The 15,276-nt window shown below is 44.1% G+C and overlaps 1 protein-coding gene across 1 annotated transcript; it reads left to right on the top strand.

The window, feature by feature from the left end:
- The first annotated feature begins 13,145 nt into the window (after positions 1 to 13,145).
- On the top strand, positions 13,146 to 15,046 carry LOC149960240 (glycolipid beta-1,4-mannosyltransferase egh-like). Its single transcript, XM_090165205.1, has 2 exons — positions 13,146 to 13,190; positions 13,623 to 15,046. The coding sequence occupies exon 2, from the start codon at positions 13,641 to 13,643 to the stop codon at positions 15,006 to 15,008; it is 1,368 nt and encodes a 455-aa protein (XP_090021331.1). The 5' UTR covers positions 13,146 to 13,190; positions 13,623 to 13,640; the 3' UTR covers positions 15,009 to 15,046.
- Positions 15,047 to 15,276: the final 230 nt, after the last annotated feature.

Here is a 15,276-nt window from a genome sequence, read left to right as displayed (position 1 = left end):
CGTACACGAGAAGATTGTATTTCGAAACGGTTTTTCTCTCTGGCAGAAACTGCTAGCGGTTCGCCGCGGTATCCGCGAAAGACGGCGTTGGAACACGTACAAGAGAAGATTGTATTTCGAAACGGTTTTTCTCTCTGGCAGAAACTGCTAGCGATTCGCCGCGGTATCCGCGAAAGACGTCGTTGGAACACGTACAAGAGAAAATTGTATTTCGAAACGGTTTTTCTCTCTGGCAGAAACCGCTAGCGGTTCGCCGCGGTATCCGCGAAAGACGTCATTGGATCCCGTACACGAGAAGATTGTATTTCAAAACGGTTTTTCTCTCCGGCAGAAACTGCTAGCGGTTCGCCGCGGTATCCGCGAAAAACGTCATTGGATCCCGTACACGAGAAGATTGTATTTCGAAACGGTTTTTCACTCTGGCAAAAACTGCTAGCGGCTCGCCGCGGTATCCGCGAAAGACGTCATTGGATCCCGTACACGAGAAGATTGTATTTCGAAACGGTTTTTCTCTCTGGCAGAAACTGCTAGCGATTCGCCGCGGTTTCCGCGAAAGACGTCGTTGGAACACGTACAAGAGAAGATTGTATTTCGAAACGGTTTTTCTCTCTGGCAGAAACCGCTAGCGGTTCGCCACGGTATCCGCGAAAGACGTCATTGGATCCCGTACACGAGAAGATTGTATTTCAAAACGGTTTTTCTCTCTGGCAGAAACTGCTAGCGGTTCGCCGCGGTATCCGCGAAAAACGTCATTGGATCCCGTACACGAGAAGATTGTATTTCGAAACGGTTTTTCACTCTGGCAAAAACTGCTAGCGGCTCGCCGCGGTATCCGCGAAAGACGTCATTGGATCCCGTACACGAGAAGATTGTATTTCGAGACGGTTTTTCTCTCTGGCAGAAACTGCTAGCGATTCGCCGCGGTATCCGCGAAAGACGTCGTTGGAACACGTACAAGAGAAAATTGTATTTCGAAACGGTTTTTCTCTCTGGCAGAAACCGCTAGCGGTTCGCCGCGGTATCCGCGAAAGACGTCGTTGGATCCCGTACAAGAGAAAATTGTGTTTCGAAACGGTTTTTCTCTCTGGCAGAAACTGCTAGCGGTTCGCCGCGGTATCCGCGAAAGACGTCGTTGGAACACGTACAAGAGAAAATTGTATTTCGAAACGGTTTTTCTCTCTGGCAGAAACTGCTAGCGGTTCGCCGCGGTATCCGCGAAAGACGTCGTTGGAACACGTACAAGAGAAAATTTTGTTTCGAAACGGTTTTTCTCTCTGGCAGAAACTGCTAGCGGTTCGCCGCGGTATCCGCGAAAGACGTCGTTGGATCCCGTACAAGAGAAAATTGTATTTCGAAACGGTTTTTCTCTCTGGCAGAAACTGCTAGCGGTTCGCCGCGGTATCCGCGAAAGACGTCGTTGGAACACGTACAAGAGAAAATTGTATTTCGAAAGGGTTTTTCTCTCTGGCAGAAACTGCTAGCGGTTCGGCGCGGTATTCGCGAAAGACGTCATTGGATCCCGTTCAAGACAAGGTTGTATTTTGAAACGGTTTTTCTCTCTGGCAGAAACTGCTAGCGCTTCGCCGCGGTATCCGCGAAAGACGTCGTTGGAACACGTACAAGAGAAAATTGTATTTCGAAACGGTTTTTCTCTCTGGCAGAAACTGCTAGCGGTTCGCCGCGGTATCCGCGAAAGACGTCGTTGGAACACGTACAAGAGAAAATTGTATTTCGAAACGGTTTTTCACTCTGGCAAAAACTGCTAGCGGCTCGCCGCGGTATCCGCGAAAGACGTCATTGGATCCCGTACACGAGAAGATTGTATTTCGAAACGGTTTTTCTCTCTGGCAGAAACTGCTAGCGGTTCGCCGCGGTATCCGCGAAAAACGTCATTGGATCCCGTACACGAGAAGATTGTATTTCGAAACGGTTTTTCACTCTGGCAAAAACTGCTAGCGGCTCGCCGTGGTATCCGCGAAAGACGTCATTGGATCCCGTACACGAGAAGATTGTATTTCGAAACGGTTTTTCTCTCTGGCAGAAACTGCTAGCGGTTCGCCGCGGTATCCGCGAAAGACGTCATTGGAACACGTACAAGATAAGATTGTTTTTCGAAACGGTTTTTCTCTCTGGCAGAAACTGCTAGCGATTCGCCGCGGTATCCGCGAAAGACGTCGTTGGATCCCGTACAAGAGAAAATTGTATTTCGAAACGGTTTTTCTCTCTGGCAGAAACTGCTAGTGGTTCGCCGCGGTATCCGCGAAAGACGTCGTTGGAACACGTACAAGAGAAAATTGTATTTCGAAACGGTTTTTCTCTCTGGCAGAAACTGCTAGCGATTCGCCGCGGTATCCGCGAAAGACGTCGTTGGATCCCGTACAAGAGAAAATTGTATTTCGAAACGGTTTTTCTCTCTGGCAGAAACTGCTAGTGGTTCGCCGCGGTATCCGCGAAAGACGTCGTTGGAACACGTACAAGAGAAAATTGTATTTCGAAACGGTTTTTCTCTCTGGCAGAAACCGCTAGCGGTTCGCCGCGGTATCCGCGAAAGACGTCATTGGATCCCGTACACGAGAAGATTGTATTTCGAAACGGTTTTTCTCTCTGGCAGAAACTGCTAGCGGTTCGCCGCGGTATCCGCGAAAGACGTCGTTGGAACACGTACAAGAGAAAATTGTATTTCGAAAGGGTTTTTCTCTCTGGCAGAAACTGCTAGCGGTTCGGCGCGGTATTCGCGAAAGACGTCATTGGATCCCGTTCAAGACAAGGTTGTATTTTGAAACGGTTTTTCTCTCTGGCAGAAACTGCTAGCGGTTCGCCGCGGTATCCGCGAAAGACGTCGTTGGAACACGTACAAGAGAAAATTGTATTTCGAAACGGTTTTTCTCTCTGGCAGAAACTGCTAGCGGTTCGCCGCGGTATCCGCGAAAGACGTCGTTGGAACACGTACAAGAGAAAATTGTATTTCGAAACGGTTTTTCTCTCTGGCAGAAACTGCTAGCGGTTCGGCGCGGTATTCGCGAAAGACGTCATTGGATCCCGTTCAAGACAAGGTTGTATTTCGAAACGGTTTTTCTCTCTGGCAGAAACTGCTAGCGGTTTGCCGCGGTATCCGCGAAAGACGTCATTGGATCCCGTACACGAGAAGATTGTATTTCGAAACGGTTTTCCTCTCTGGCAGAAACTGCTAGCGGTTCGGCGCGGTATTCGCGAAAGACGTCATTGGATCCCGTTCAAGACAAGGTTGTATTTCGAAACGGTTTTTATCTCTGGCAGAAACTGCTAGCGGTTCGCCGCGGTATCCGCGAAAGACGTCATTGGATCCCGTACACGAGAAGATTGTATTTCGAAACGGTTTTGCTCTATGGCAGAAACTGCGAGCGGTTCGCCGCGGTATCCGCGAAAGACGTCATTGGATCCCGTACACGAGAAGATTGTATTTCGAAACGGTTTTTCTCTCTGGCAGAAACTGCTAGCGGTTCGCCGCGGTATCCGCGAAAGACGTCGTTGGAACACGTACAAGAGAAGATTGTATTTCGAAACGGTTTTTCTCTCTGGCAGAAACTGCTAGCGATTCGCCGCGGTATCCGCGAAAGACCTCATTGGATCCCGTTCAAGACAAGGTTGTATTTCGAAACGGTTTTTCTCTCTGGCAGAAACTGCTAGCGGTTCGCCGCGGTATCCGCGAAAGACGTCATTGGATCCCGTTCAAGACAAGGTTGTATTTCGAAACGGTTTTTCTCTCTGGCAGAAACTGCTAGCGGTTCGCCGCGGTATCCACGAAAGACGTCATTGGATCCCGTACACGAGAAGATTGTATTTCGAAACGGTTTTTCTCTCTGGCAGAAACTGCTAGCGGTTCGCCGCGGTATCCGCGAAAAACGTCATTGGATCCCGTACACGAGAAGATTGTATTTCGAAACGGTTTTTCACTCTGGCAAAAACTGCTAGCGGCTCGCCGCGGTATCCGCGAAAGACGTCATTGGATCCCGTACACGAGAAGATTGTATTTCGAAACGGTTTTTCTCTCTGGCAGAAACTGCTAGCGGTTCGCCGCGGTATCCGCGAAAGACGTCATTGGAACACGTACAAGAGAAGATTGTTTTTCGAAACGGTTTTTCTCTCTGGCAGAAACTGCTAGCGATTCGCCGCGGTATCCGCGAAAGACGTCGTTGGATCCCGTACAAGAGAAAATTGTATTTCGAAACGGTTTTTCTCTCTGGCAGAAACTGCTAGTGGTTCGCCGCGGTATCCGCGAAAGACGTCGTTGGAACACGTACAAGAGAAAATTGTATTTCGAAACGGTTTTTCTCTCTGGCAGAAACCGCTAGCGGTTCGCCGCGGTATCCGCGAAAGACGTCATTGGATCCCGTACACGAGAAGATTGTATTTCGAAACGGTTTTTCACTCTGGCAAAAACTGCTAGCGGCTCGCCGCGGTATCCGCGAAAGACGTCATTGGATCCCGTACACGAGAAGATTGTATTTCGAAACGGTTTTTCTCTCTGGCAGAAACTGCTAGCGATTCGCCGCGGTATCCGCGAAAGACGTCGTTGGAACACGTACAAGAGAAAATTGTATTTCGAAACGGTTTTTCTCTCTGGCAGAAACCGATAGCGGTTCGCCGCGGTATCCGCGAAAGACGTCGTTGGAACACGTACAAGAGAAAATTGTATTTCGAAACGATTTTTCTCTCTGGCAGAAACCGCTAGCGGTTCGCCGCGGTATCCGCGAAAGACGTCATTGGATCCCGTACACGAGAAGATTGTATTTCGAAACGGTTTTTCTCTCTGGCAGAAACTGCTAGCGGTTCGCCGCGGTATCCGCGAAAGACGTCGTTAGAACACGTACAAGAGAAAATTGTTTTTTGAAAGGGTTTTTCTCTCTGGCAGAAACTGCTAGCGTTTCGGCGCGGTATTCGCGAAAGACGTCATTGGATCCCGTTCAAGACAAGGTTGTATTTCGAAACGGTTTTTCTCTCTGGCAGAAACTGCTAGCGGTTCGCCGCGGTATCCGCGAAAGACGTCGTTGGAACACGTACAAGAGAAAATTGTATTTCGAAACGGTTTTTCTCTCTGGCAGAAACTGCTAGCGGTTCGCCGCGGTATCCGCGAAAGACGTCGTTGGAACACGTACAAGAGAAAATTGTATTTCGAAACGGTTTTTCTCTCTGGCAGAAACTGCTAGCGGTTCGGCGCGGTATTCGCGAAAGACGTCATTGGATCCCGTTCAAGACAAGGTTGTATTTCGAAACGGTTTTTCTCTCTGGCAGAAACTGCTAGCGGTTCGCCGCGGTATCCGCGAAAGACGTCATTGGATCCCGTACACGAGAAAATTGTATTTCGAAACGGTTTTTCTCTCTGGCAGAAACTGCTAGCGGTTCGCCGCGGTATCCGCGAAAGACGTCGTTGGAACACGTACAAGAGAAAATTGTATTTCGAAACGGTTTTTCTCTTTGGCAGAAACTGCTAGCGGTTCGCCGCGGTATCCGCGAAAGACGTCATTGGATCCCGTACACGAGAAGATTGTATTTCGAAACGGTTTTTCTCTCTGGCAGAAACTGCTAGCGGTTCGCCGCGGTATCCGCGAAAGACGTCATTGGATCCCGTACACGAGAAGATTGTATTTCGAAACGGTTTTTCTCTCTGGCAGAAACTGCTAGCGGTTCGCCGCGGTATCCGCGAAAGACGTCGTTGGAACACGTACAAGAGAAGATTGTATTTCGAAACGGTTTTTATCTCTGGCAGAAACTGCTAGCGGTTCGCCGCGGTATCCGCGAAAGACGTCATTGGATCCCGTACACGAGAAGATTGTATTTCGAAACGGTTTTTCTCTCTGGCAGAAACTGCTAGCGGTTCGCCGCGGTATCCGCGAAAGACGTCGTTGGAACACGTACAAGAGAAGATTGTATTTCGAAACGGTTTTTATCTCTGGCAGAAACTGCTAGCGGTTCGCCGCGGTATCCGCGAAAGACGTCGTTGGAACACGTACAAGAGAAGATTGTATTTCGAAACGGTTTTTATCTCTGGCAGAAACTGCTAGCGGTTCGCCGCGGTATCCGCGAAAGACGTCATTGGATCCCGTACACGAGAAGATTGTATTTCGAAACGGTTTTTCTCTCTGGCAGAAACTGCTAGCGGTTCGCCGCGGTATCCGCGAAAGACGTCATTGGATCCCGTACACGAGAAGATTGTATTTCGAAACGGTTTTTCTCTCTGGCAGAAACTGCTAGCGGTTCGCCGCGGTATCCGCGAAAGACGTCGTTGGAACACGTACAAGAGAAGATTGTATTTCGAAACGGTTTTTATCTCTGGCAGAAACTGCTAGCGATTCGCCGCGGTATCCGCGAAAGACGTCATTGGATCACGTTCAAGACAAGGTTGTATTTCGAAACGGTTTTTCTCTCTGGCAGAAACTGCTAGCGGTTCGCCGCGGTATCCGCGAAAGACGTCATTGGATCCCGTTCAAGACAAGGTTGTATTTCGAAACGGTTTTTCTCTCTGGCAGAAACTGCTAGCGGTTCGCCGCGGTATCCGCGAAAGACGTCATTGGATCCCGTACACGAGAAGATTGTATTTCGAAACGGTTTTTCTCTCTGGCAGAAACTGCTAGCGGTTCGCCGCGGTATCCGCGAAAGACGTCATTGGATCCCGTACACGAGAAGATTGTATTTCGAAACGGTTTTTCTCTCTGGCAGAAACTGCTAGCGGTTCGCCGCGGTATCCGCGAAAGACGTCGTTGGAACACGTACAAGAGAAGATTGTATTTCGAAACGGTTTTTATCTCTGGCAGAAACTGCTAGCGGTTCGCCGCGGTATCCGCGAAAGACGTCATTGGATCCCGTACACGAGAAGATTGTATTTCGAAACGGTTTTTCTCTCTGGCAGAAACTGCTAGCGGTTCGCCGCGGTATCCGCGAAAGACGTCATTGGATCCCGTACACGAGAAGATTGTATTTCGAAACAGTTTTTCTCTCTGGCAGAAACTGCTAGCGGTTCGCCGCGGTATCCGCGAAAGACGTCGTTAGAACACGTACAAGAGAAAATTGTTTTTCGAAAGGGTTTTTCTCTCTGGCAGAAACTGCTAGCGGTTCGGCGCGGTATTCGCGAAAGACGTCATTGGATCCCGTTCAAGACAAGGTTGTATTTCGAAACGGTTTTTCTCTCTGGCAGAAACTGCTAGCGGTTCGCCGCGGTATCCGCGAAAGACGTCATTGGATCCCGTACACGAGAAAATTGTATTTCGAAACGGTTTTTCTCTCTGGCAGAAACTGCTAGCGGTTCGCCGCGGTATCCGCGAAAGACGTCGTTGGAACACGTACAAGAGAAAATTGTATTTCGAAACGGTTTTTCTCTTTGGCAGAAACTGCTAGCGGTTCGCCGCGGTATCCGCGAAAGACGTCATTGGATCCCGTACACGAGAAGATTGTATTTCGAAACGGTTTTTCTCTCTGGCAGAAACTGCTAGCGGTTCGCCGCGGTATCCGCGAAAGACGTCATTGGATCCCGTACACGAGAAGATTGTATTTCGAAACGCTTTTTCTCTCTGGCAGAAACTGCTAGCGGTTCGCCGCGGTATCCGCGAAAGACGTCGTTGGAACACGTACAAGAGAAGATTGTATTTCGAAACGGTTTTTATCTCTGGCAGAAACTGCTAGCGGTTCGCCGCGGTATCCGCGAAAGACGTCATTGGATCCCGTACACGAGAAGATTGTATTTCGAAACGGTTTTTCTCTCTGGCAGAAACTGCTAGCGGTTCGCCGCGGTATCCGCGAAAGACGTCATTGGATCCCGTACACGAGAAGATTGTATTTCGAAACGGTTTTTCTCTCTGGCAGAAACTGCTAGCGGTTCGCCGCGGTATCCGCGAAAGACGTCGTTGGAACACGTACAAGAGAAGATTGTATTTCGAAACGGTTTTTATCTCTGGCAGAAACTGCTAGCGATTCGCCGCGGTATCCGCGAAAGACGTCATTGGATCACGTTCAAGACAAGGTTGTATTTCGAAACGGTTTTTCTCTCTGGCAGAAACTGCTAGCGGTTCGCCGCGGTATCCGCGAAAGACGTCATTGGATCCCGTTCAAGACAAGGTTGTATTTCGAAACGGTTTTTCTCTCTGGCAGAAACTGCTAGCGGTTCGCCGCGGTATCCGCGAAAGACGTCATTGGATCCCGTACACGAGAAGATTGTATTTCGAAACGGTTTTTCTCTCTGGCAGAAACTGCTAGCGGTTCGCCACGGTATCTGCGAAAGACGTCGTTGGAACACGTACAAGAGAAGATTGTATTTCGAAACGGTTTTTATCTCTGGCAGAAACTGCTAGCGATTCGCCGCGGTATCCGTGAAAGACGTCATTGGATCCCGTACACGAGAAGATTGTATTTCGAAACGGTTTTTCTCTCTGGCAGAAACTGCTAGCGGTTCGCCGCGGTATCCGCGAAAGACGTCGTTGGAACACGTACAAGAGAAAATTGTATTTCGAAACGGTTTTTCTCTCTGGCAGAAACTGCTAGCGGTTCGCCGCGGTATCCGCGAAAGACGTCATTGGATCCCGTACACGAGAAGATTGTATTTCGAAACGGTTTTTCTCTCTGGCAGAAACTGCTAGCGGTTCGCCGCGGTATCCGCGAAAGACGTCGTTGGAACACGTACAAGAGAAGATTGTATTTCGAAACGGTTTTTCTCTCTGGCAGAAACTGCTAGCGATTCGCCGCGGTATCCGCGAAAGACGTCATTGGATCCCGTACACGAGAAGATTGTATTTCGAAACGGTTTTTCTCTCTGGCAGAAACTGCTAGCGGTTCGCCGCGGTATCCGCGAAAGACGTCGTTGGAACACGTACAAGAGAAGATTGTATTTCGAAACGGTTTTTCTCTCTGGCAGAAACTGCTAGCGATTCGCCGCGGTATCCGCGAAAGACGTCGTTGGAACACGTACAAGAGAAAATTGTATTTCGAAACGGTTTTTCTCTCGGGCAGAAACCGCTAGCGGTTCGCCGCGGTATCCGCGAAAAACGTCATTGGATCCCGTACACGAGAAGATTGTATTTCAAAACGGTTTTTCTCTCTGGCAGAAACTGCTAGCGGTTCGCCGCGGTATCCGCGAAAGACGTCATTGGATCCCGTACACGAGAAAATTGTATTTCGAAACGGTTTTTCTCTCTGGCAGAAACTGCTAGCGATTCGCCGCGGTATCCGCGAAAGACGTCGTTGGAACACGTACAAGAGAAGATTGTATTTCGAAACGATTTTTCTCTCTGGCAGAAACCGCTAGCGGTTCGCCGCGGTATCCGCGAAAGACGTCATTGGATCCCGTACACGAGAAGATTGTATTTCGAAACGGTTTTTCTCTCTGGCAGAAACTGCTAGCGGTTCGTCGCGGTATCCGCGAAAGACGTCATTGCATCCCGTTCAAGACAAGGTTGTATTTCGAAACGGTTTTTATCTCTGGCAGAAACTGCTAGCGGTTCGCCGCGGTATCCGCGAAAGACGTCGTTGGATCCCGCAAAAGGGCTGATAATTCTTCAAAACGTTTTATCTCTCTGGCAGAAAATGCTAGCGGCTCGCCATGGTACTTGCGCATGACGTCGTTGGATCCCGTACAAGAGAAGATTGTATTTCGAAACTATTTTTCTCTCTGGCAGAAAATGCTAGCACTTTGCCAAGTTACCCGCGATCGACGTGGTTGGATCCCGCCTAAAGAAGATTTTTCTTCGAAATGGTTTTTACACAATCCCACACTCTAAGAAATAAGGGTGTTTAAAAGGGGTTAAGAAAGTGTTACACCTCGTTCACACCGTTTTAACCAAAACGGAGTTACTTTTTAAAGGTGTAAAAATAGTGTGACAACACTATACAAATGTTTAAATAAGATAAACATTCCAAGAAATTGGGATTCATTTCACACCGTTCTAACACCATTTCTATCCCAGATTCAACACCTTAACCAAACAATTAAACCGGTTTTAAGCACTCTCCAAAGTTTGTGAAACAATAAATCCAATAACATGTAAACGAACTTTTAATCAGTTATGACGCATCTTTAATTGTTAATACGTCCTTTATTAAGAGTGATAGCACACCTTTAAAAGTGTTAATACGCCTTTTGTAAGAGGTAAATCACACCTTTAAAAGTGTTAATACGCCCTTTTTAGAGTTAAATCACACCTTTAAAAGCGTTAATACGCCGTTTTTAGAGTTAAATCACACCTTTAAAAGCGTTAATACGCCGTTTTTAGAGTTAAATCACACCTTTAAAAGCGTTAATACGCCCTTTTTAGAGTAAAATCACACCTTAAAAAGTGTTAATACGCCCTTTTGTTAGTTAACTCACACCTTTAATAGTGTTAATACGCCCTTTTTAGAATGAAATCACACTTTTAAAAGTGTTAATAAGCCTTTTGATAGAGTTAAATCACATCTTTAAAAGCGTTAATACGACCTTTTATAAGAGTGAAATCACACCTTTAAAAGTGTTAATACGCCCTTTTATTAGAGTTAAATCACACCTTTAAAAGTGTTAATACGCCCTTTTTAGAGTGAAATCACACCTTTAAAAGTGTTAATACGCCATTTTTAATAGTTAAATAACAATATTAAATCTACAACTCCTGGGCCAATAAAATGATCCATAACCCCGAATTTCACCATCGCGCAAAGCATATCAACATCCGTGTATTCTATACAACAGACCTGGTCCGAGACGATCAGCCATTACGCCTTAAGTAATATCTTCATCGAGGGTGATCACTTAAAAAAAATGCGATGAAGGCATTTTTTGTTCTTAAGCTATCAATAATCAGTAGTTTTTTATACATATTTTATCTCTCTGTCATTCTGTTTTTTAGCAGATAAGAATACTTTTTGTCGCGCTTTGTTTTCGGTATAAAACACCCGGGCATTATTTCTCGTTGTCGCAGGTACAATTACGACTTAGGCGAAGCATGTTAGTTGTGGCGCTGCTTTAGTTATACTTAACTTTATTGAACATTTTCTGCATAATTTTACCGTTGCACCCGGTTTCTCGTGCTGTAAACTGCAACACTTTTTTCAGTTGTGTGAACTAATAAAAGGTTTTTAGAACACTTCAAAAATGACATAGTAACACCATAAAAGTTGTTGTTGAGCTCTTGTAGGTTTTTTAACACCTTTATAGGTGTTATTTATCTCTTACCAAGTGAATTTACACCTTTGAAAGTGTGGTGTTACACCTTTAATAGTCTGATTTTACACCTTTAAATAGTGATTTTACTCTTTATAAGAACCTATTTACACCTCTAGAGGTGTGATTCAACTCTCATCAGGTGCAATTTTTATCTTTTAATTTACACCTTTAAGAGTGTGATTTTATTCTTTAAAATGGCTTATTTACACCTCTAAAGGTTACTTTTAACTCCTTCACGGGTGTGAGTTTACTCTTGAAATGGGTGTATTAACACCTTTAAAGGTGTGATTTAACGCTTACAAGGTGAAAAATGACTATTAAAGGTGTGTTATTACACGGTTATTGTAAATATTTTGTGTCACAAACAAAGAATGATTAAAAAGTGTTTAAATAGTGTAGAAAAGGAGTTTTAAATCTCATTTTTACACCGTATTTTTAAGACAAAAATCGTGAAGGTGTTAATACGGGGTTTGATAGCACCGAAAAGTGGGTAATAAAACGCCCCTAGCAGTGTCAAATTTCGACTCATGAAAAAGTGTACAAATAGTGTTAAAACGGTTTGAAACGACACCACAATTTCTTAGAGTGTAGGGATTTGTTTTTATTGATTTTACGTTTAGTGTTGCCGATGCCACTGATGTCGCCATGTCGTACATAACGTTTACTAGTTTGGGTTATAAATTTCAACGATATCTAGTTCAACGGTACATTTTCCGGCCTGGGTATCTCAATTTAATTTTTTTGAAATCTGAGCCTAGGAAGTTTATCATTTTTCCTTTTAAGTGGTTTTTCGCGATTTTCGTCTTTAAATCTACAAAAAAAAATTAAGACCGACTTGATTTAAAATTATATTTTTAGTTAGTACTGATAACTCGACTGATAATATCTTAACTACTTTTTCGCTTTCATTACGAAAGTTTAATTTTAAGTGATATTTCTGTTTCATTTAACCTGCTTGCGCACTATTGTGATATTTGAATTTCGTACCAATTGATACAGGCGCCATCTAACTCCCAAAAGGTAACTTTTAAAATTTGGTTTCTCTAAAATTTAATTTAAATCAAGGTGTTCGTTTTTCGCTACCTTTTTTTCAAAACCCTTGTCTCTCGGAAAATTCGGCTTATGAATAAATTAATTTAAATGAACATTTTCGCGTTTGGCTACTTTATTTCCAAAACCAGGTTACTCGGAAAATTAAGTTCGTCTTAAAATTAATTATATTAAAGATATCATTTATTCAATAATTTAAAAAAAATTAAATTAATCATTAGAAAAAAAATGTTTTGACAAAATAGGAATATCGTTTCTAAGAACAGAAATATTATCATCATTGGTTTAAGCATTTTTGTTCGTTGTTTCCGTGGGCATTGTTATAGCATACGTGGGTGACTTCGGTGTTTTCAAATCTTGAAATATGCCGATACCTAAATTGGTCCTCTCTAGTATCGCGCTTGTCATTTTCGGTTTTATATTAATATCATTAGTGTTCTTCACATGCGCAATAAAAGCCCTATTCAACAAGGACGTGACCTTCCCAATAACCAAAAAAACAATTGTAATTAGTTAATACGTATCAGCGGAGTGAACGTTGTTACTACGCCTGAAAATGTAACCCATTACACTACATAAGGTTTTTCGTATTTATAAACCATAAGGTATCCTAGTTTAATAAAGTCACTAAACGTAAGATAATTTTTAGCCAACCAATTTTGAAAACGTGACAGCTAGCAAAGATATACTTGGCAAGCATATAATTCACTCTATAAGCGATATTCAAATTTATTTCTAATCCGCGTTATAGGTTTTTTCGCATTGTTCTTTTATTTACTGTACAGCTGCACTTGTATTATCATAACCTTCAAATATAAATAATATGAACTATAGATGCTTGTTATCTTCAACAAAACTTATCAATCTTCTGATACCGCGAAGGCTCAAATTTAACTTTTTTAAGTACAAAGTACTTGGTTGAATTTCTGGCCAATTTACTGAACAGTGCTGCGGTGCTGCAACAACTGCCATTTTCGAGGTGATAAATTATTGTCGACTACTATTTGGTCTTCGAATAAATAATTCTTACAAAACCGGCTGACCGTACTAAAGTGTCTATATAACTATTTGCAGTTATCTAAATTAGTTTTTTAGGATAACTACAGTTTCTTTGCAGAATTGTTAATAGTATAAGATAAAATTGTAAGAGGTAAGATAATTTCTACATCAATCGGTAAATTTTGGGCACAAGACCACTAGCATAGCAGTGGCACTTAGAGATAATTAGAGAAAGTTGTAGCAAAACCACGAGGGTATTTCCGAAGGCCTATTTCCATTCGTATGTTCATCACAGATAAATATAGCTAGCTTTTTTTTAAACAGAATTCCTTAAATCATTTTTCACTCAAACAGTAACGAAAAGAATTTACCTTTTTAATTTACATTCAGTGATAATCGAACTGATTCACAGACATTCCGTTCTCAGATAATGGCGTCGTTCACGAAGAAGCACGTCGGACATTGCGTTCTCTATTTCACAGTGATTGGGGCAGTTCAATATTTGATAACGTCACTCAGGGCTTATAAATTCAGCCCGTTTCAAATCCAAGAAGACTCGTCGTATTTGTTTTGGGCTGTGATAATCATATTCTCAACCTTCAATTCCGTCGTCCTGGCATTCAAGCTGCTTCAAGTGGCGATCACCAGTGCCGGACTTACCTTGTACGAATGTTTCCCGGGTCCAGTTAAACTTACAGCGCCCCTGAAAGGCTTTCCGCTGGTGTCGTTTCGAGTGGTAACCCGCGGAGATTATCCGGAGCTCATAAAGAAGAATATCAAGTTGAACAAAGCAGCCTGCGCCGAAGTGGGTCTAGAACACTACCTCATCGAAATCGTCACCGAGAAACGCATCGCGAACATCGATCGAATCGATCGAGTGAAACAGATCGCGGTGCCCTCAACGTACCAAACCCAGCGTGGAACGCTCTTTAAAGGAAGGAACCTGCAATACTGTTTGGAGGACGGAGTCAGTTCTTTGGCTGATGAAGACTGGATTGTCCATTTCGATGAAGACAGCGTTTTGACCCCCGACGCGGTACGAGGAATCGCCAATTTCATTCTACAGGGGACTCACCAATTCGGGCAAGGGCTCATATTCTACGACAGAGAGAACCTCACTAGCATTCCGACCAAGTTGTTAATGTCTAACCGCCTAGCGAGCGACTACGGTATCATTAGATACAGTGTTTTGAATAATACCCAGAGCAAAGCATTGATGAAAGGGTCGTTCGTGGTCTGCAAGAATAAAGCAGAGAAAGACGCGTCCTTCGACGGTGGCTTGTTCTCTTCGGTTGTTGAGTTTATTTATCTGGCGATGATGGCGGAAAAGAAGGGTTACACCTTCGGATGGATTGAAGGTCACGTAGAAGAGCTGGGAGCACTGAGCGTGGGCGAGTTTATAAAGCAACATACCAGAGGGTTTTACGGAATGAAGCTGTTGACCAAATGCCCAGACTTGGATAGTAAAAACGTGCGGTTCCTCAATTTTATATGCAATGGTCCCTTATTTTTTAACTTGCCCTATGTGCCCTTAATATTAATTAATATTTTTTTAACAGTACCTTTCTTTCCATATGTATTCGATGTTGTTGTCGGTATTATTTTAGCTTTTGATATGTTTATCGGTGTTTTTAGTATGCTAAAATCTAGAAATATGCCGATACCCAAATTGGTCCTCTCCAGCGTCGCGTTTATCTTTTTCGGGTTCATATTAGTACCAGTAACCTTGTCCACATGCGCGGTAAAGTCACTGTTCAAGAAGGACGTTAATTTCGAAATAACAAAAAAGAATGTGTAGTTAATTTGTACATGGGAGTAAATACAGTTTTATTTTTACATTTGTACATAAAATGAATACAAATTACTGTCAAATGAATATAATTAAAATGCAAGACATTATCGTTTAGGATATAACACCTCAACTATCCCACGCTACAACTATGTTTTTGTTTTAACATTAATAGAATGGATAGTAGGATAGTAGTTAAATGGGTAACAGATTTTCAAGAACAGGGCTTTCAGAATATTTTGACGGGCTTCAATGTCAGACGCCTCAAAAAGTCTAT

This window comes from Leiobunum rupestre, chromosome 2, assembly GCF_980474605.1.
Source record: "Leiobunum rupestre chromosome 2, qqLeiRupe1.1.hap1, whole genome shotgun sequence".
Lineage (NCBI taxonomy): Eukaryota > Metazoa > Arthropoda > Arachnida > Opiliones > Sclerosomatidae > Leiobunum > Leiobunum rupestre.
This window is presented reverse-complemented; position numbering and strand designations above follow the sequence as displayed.

Coding starts and splice junctions, on each gene's coding strand:
- LOC149960240 (XM_090165205.1), top strand. CDS start 13,641: ATGGCGTCGTTCACGAAGAAGCACGTCGGACATTGCGTTCTCTATTTC.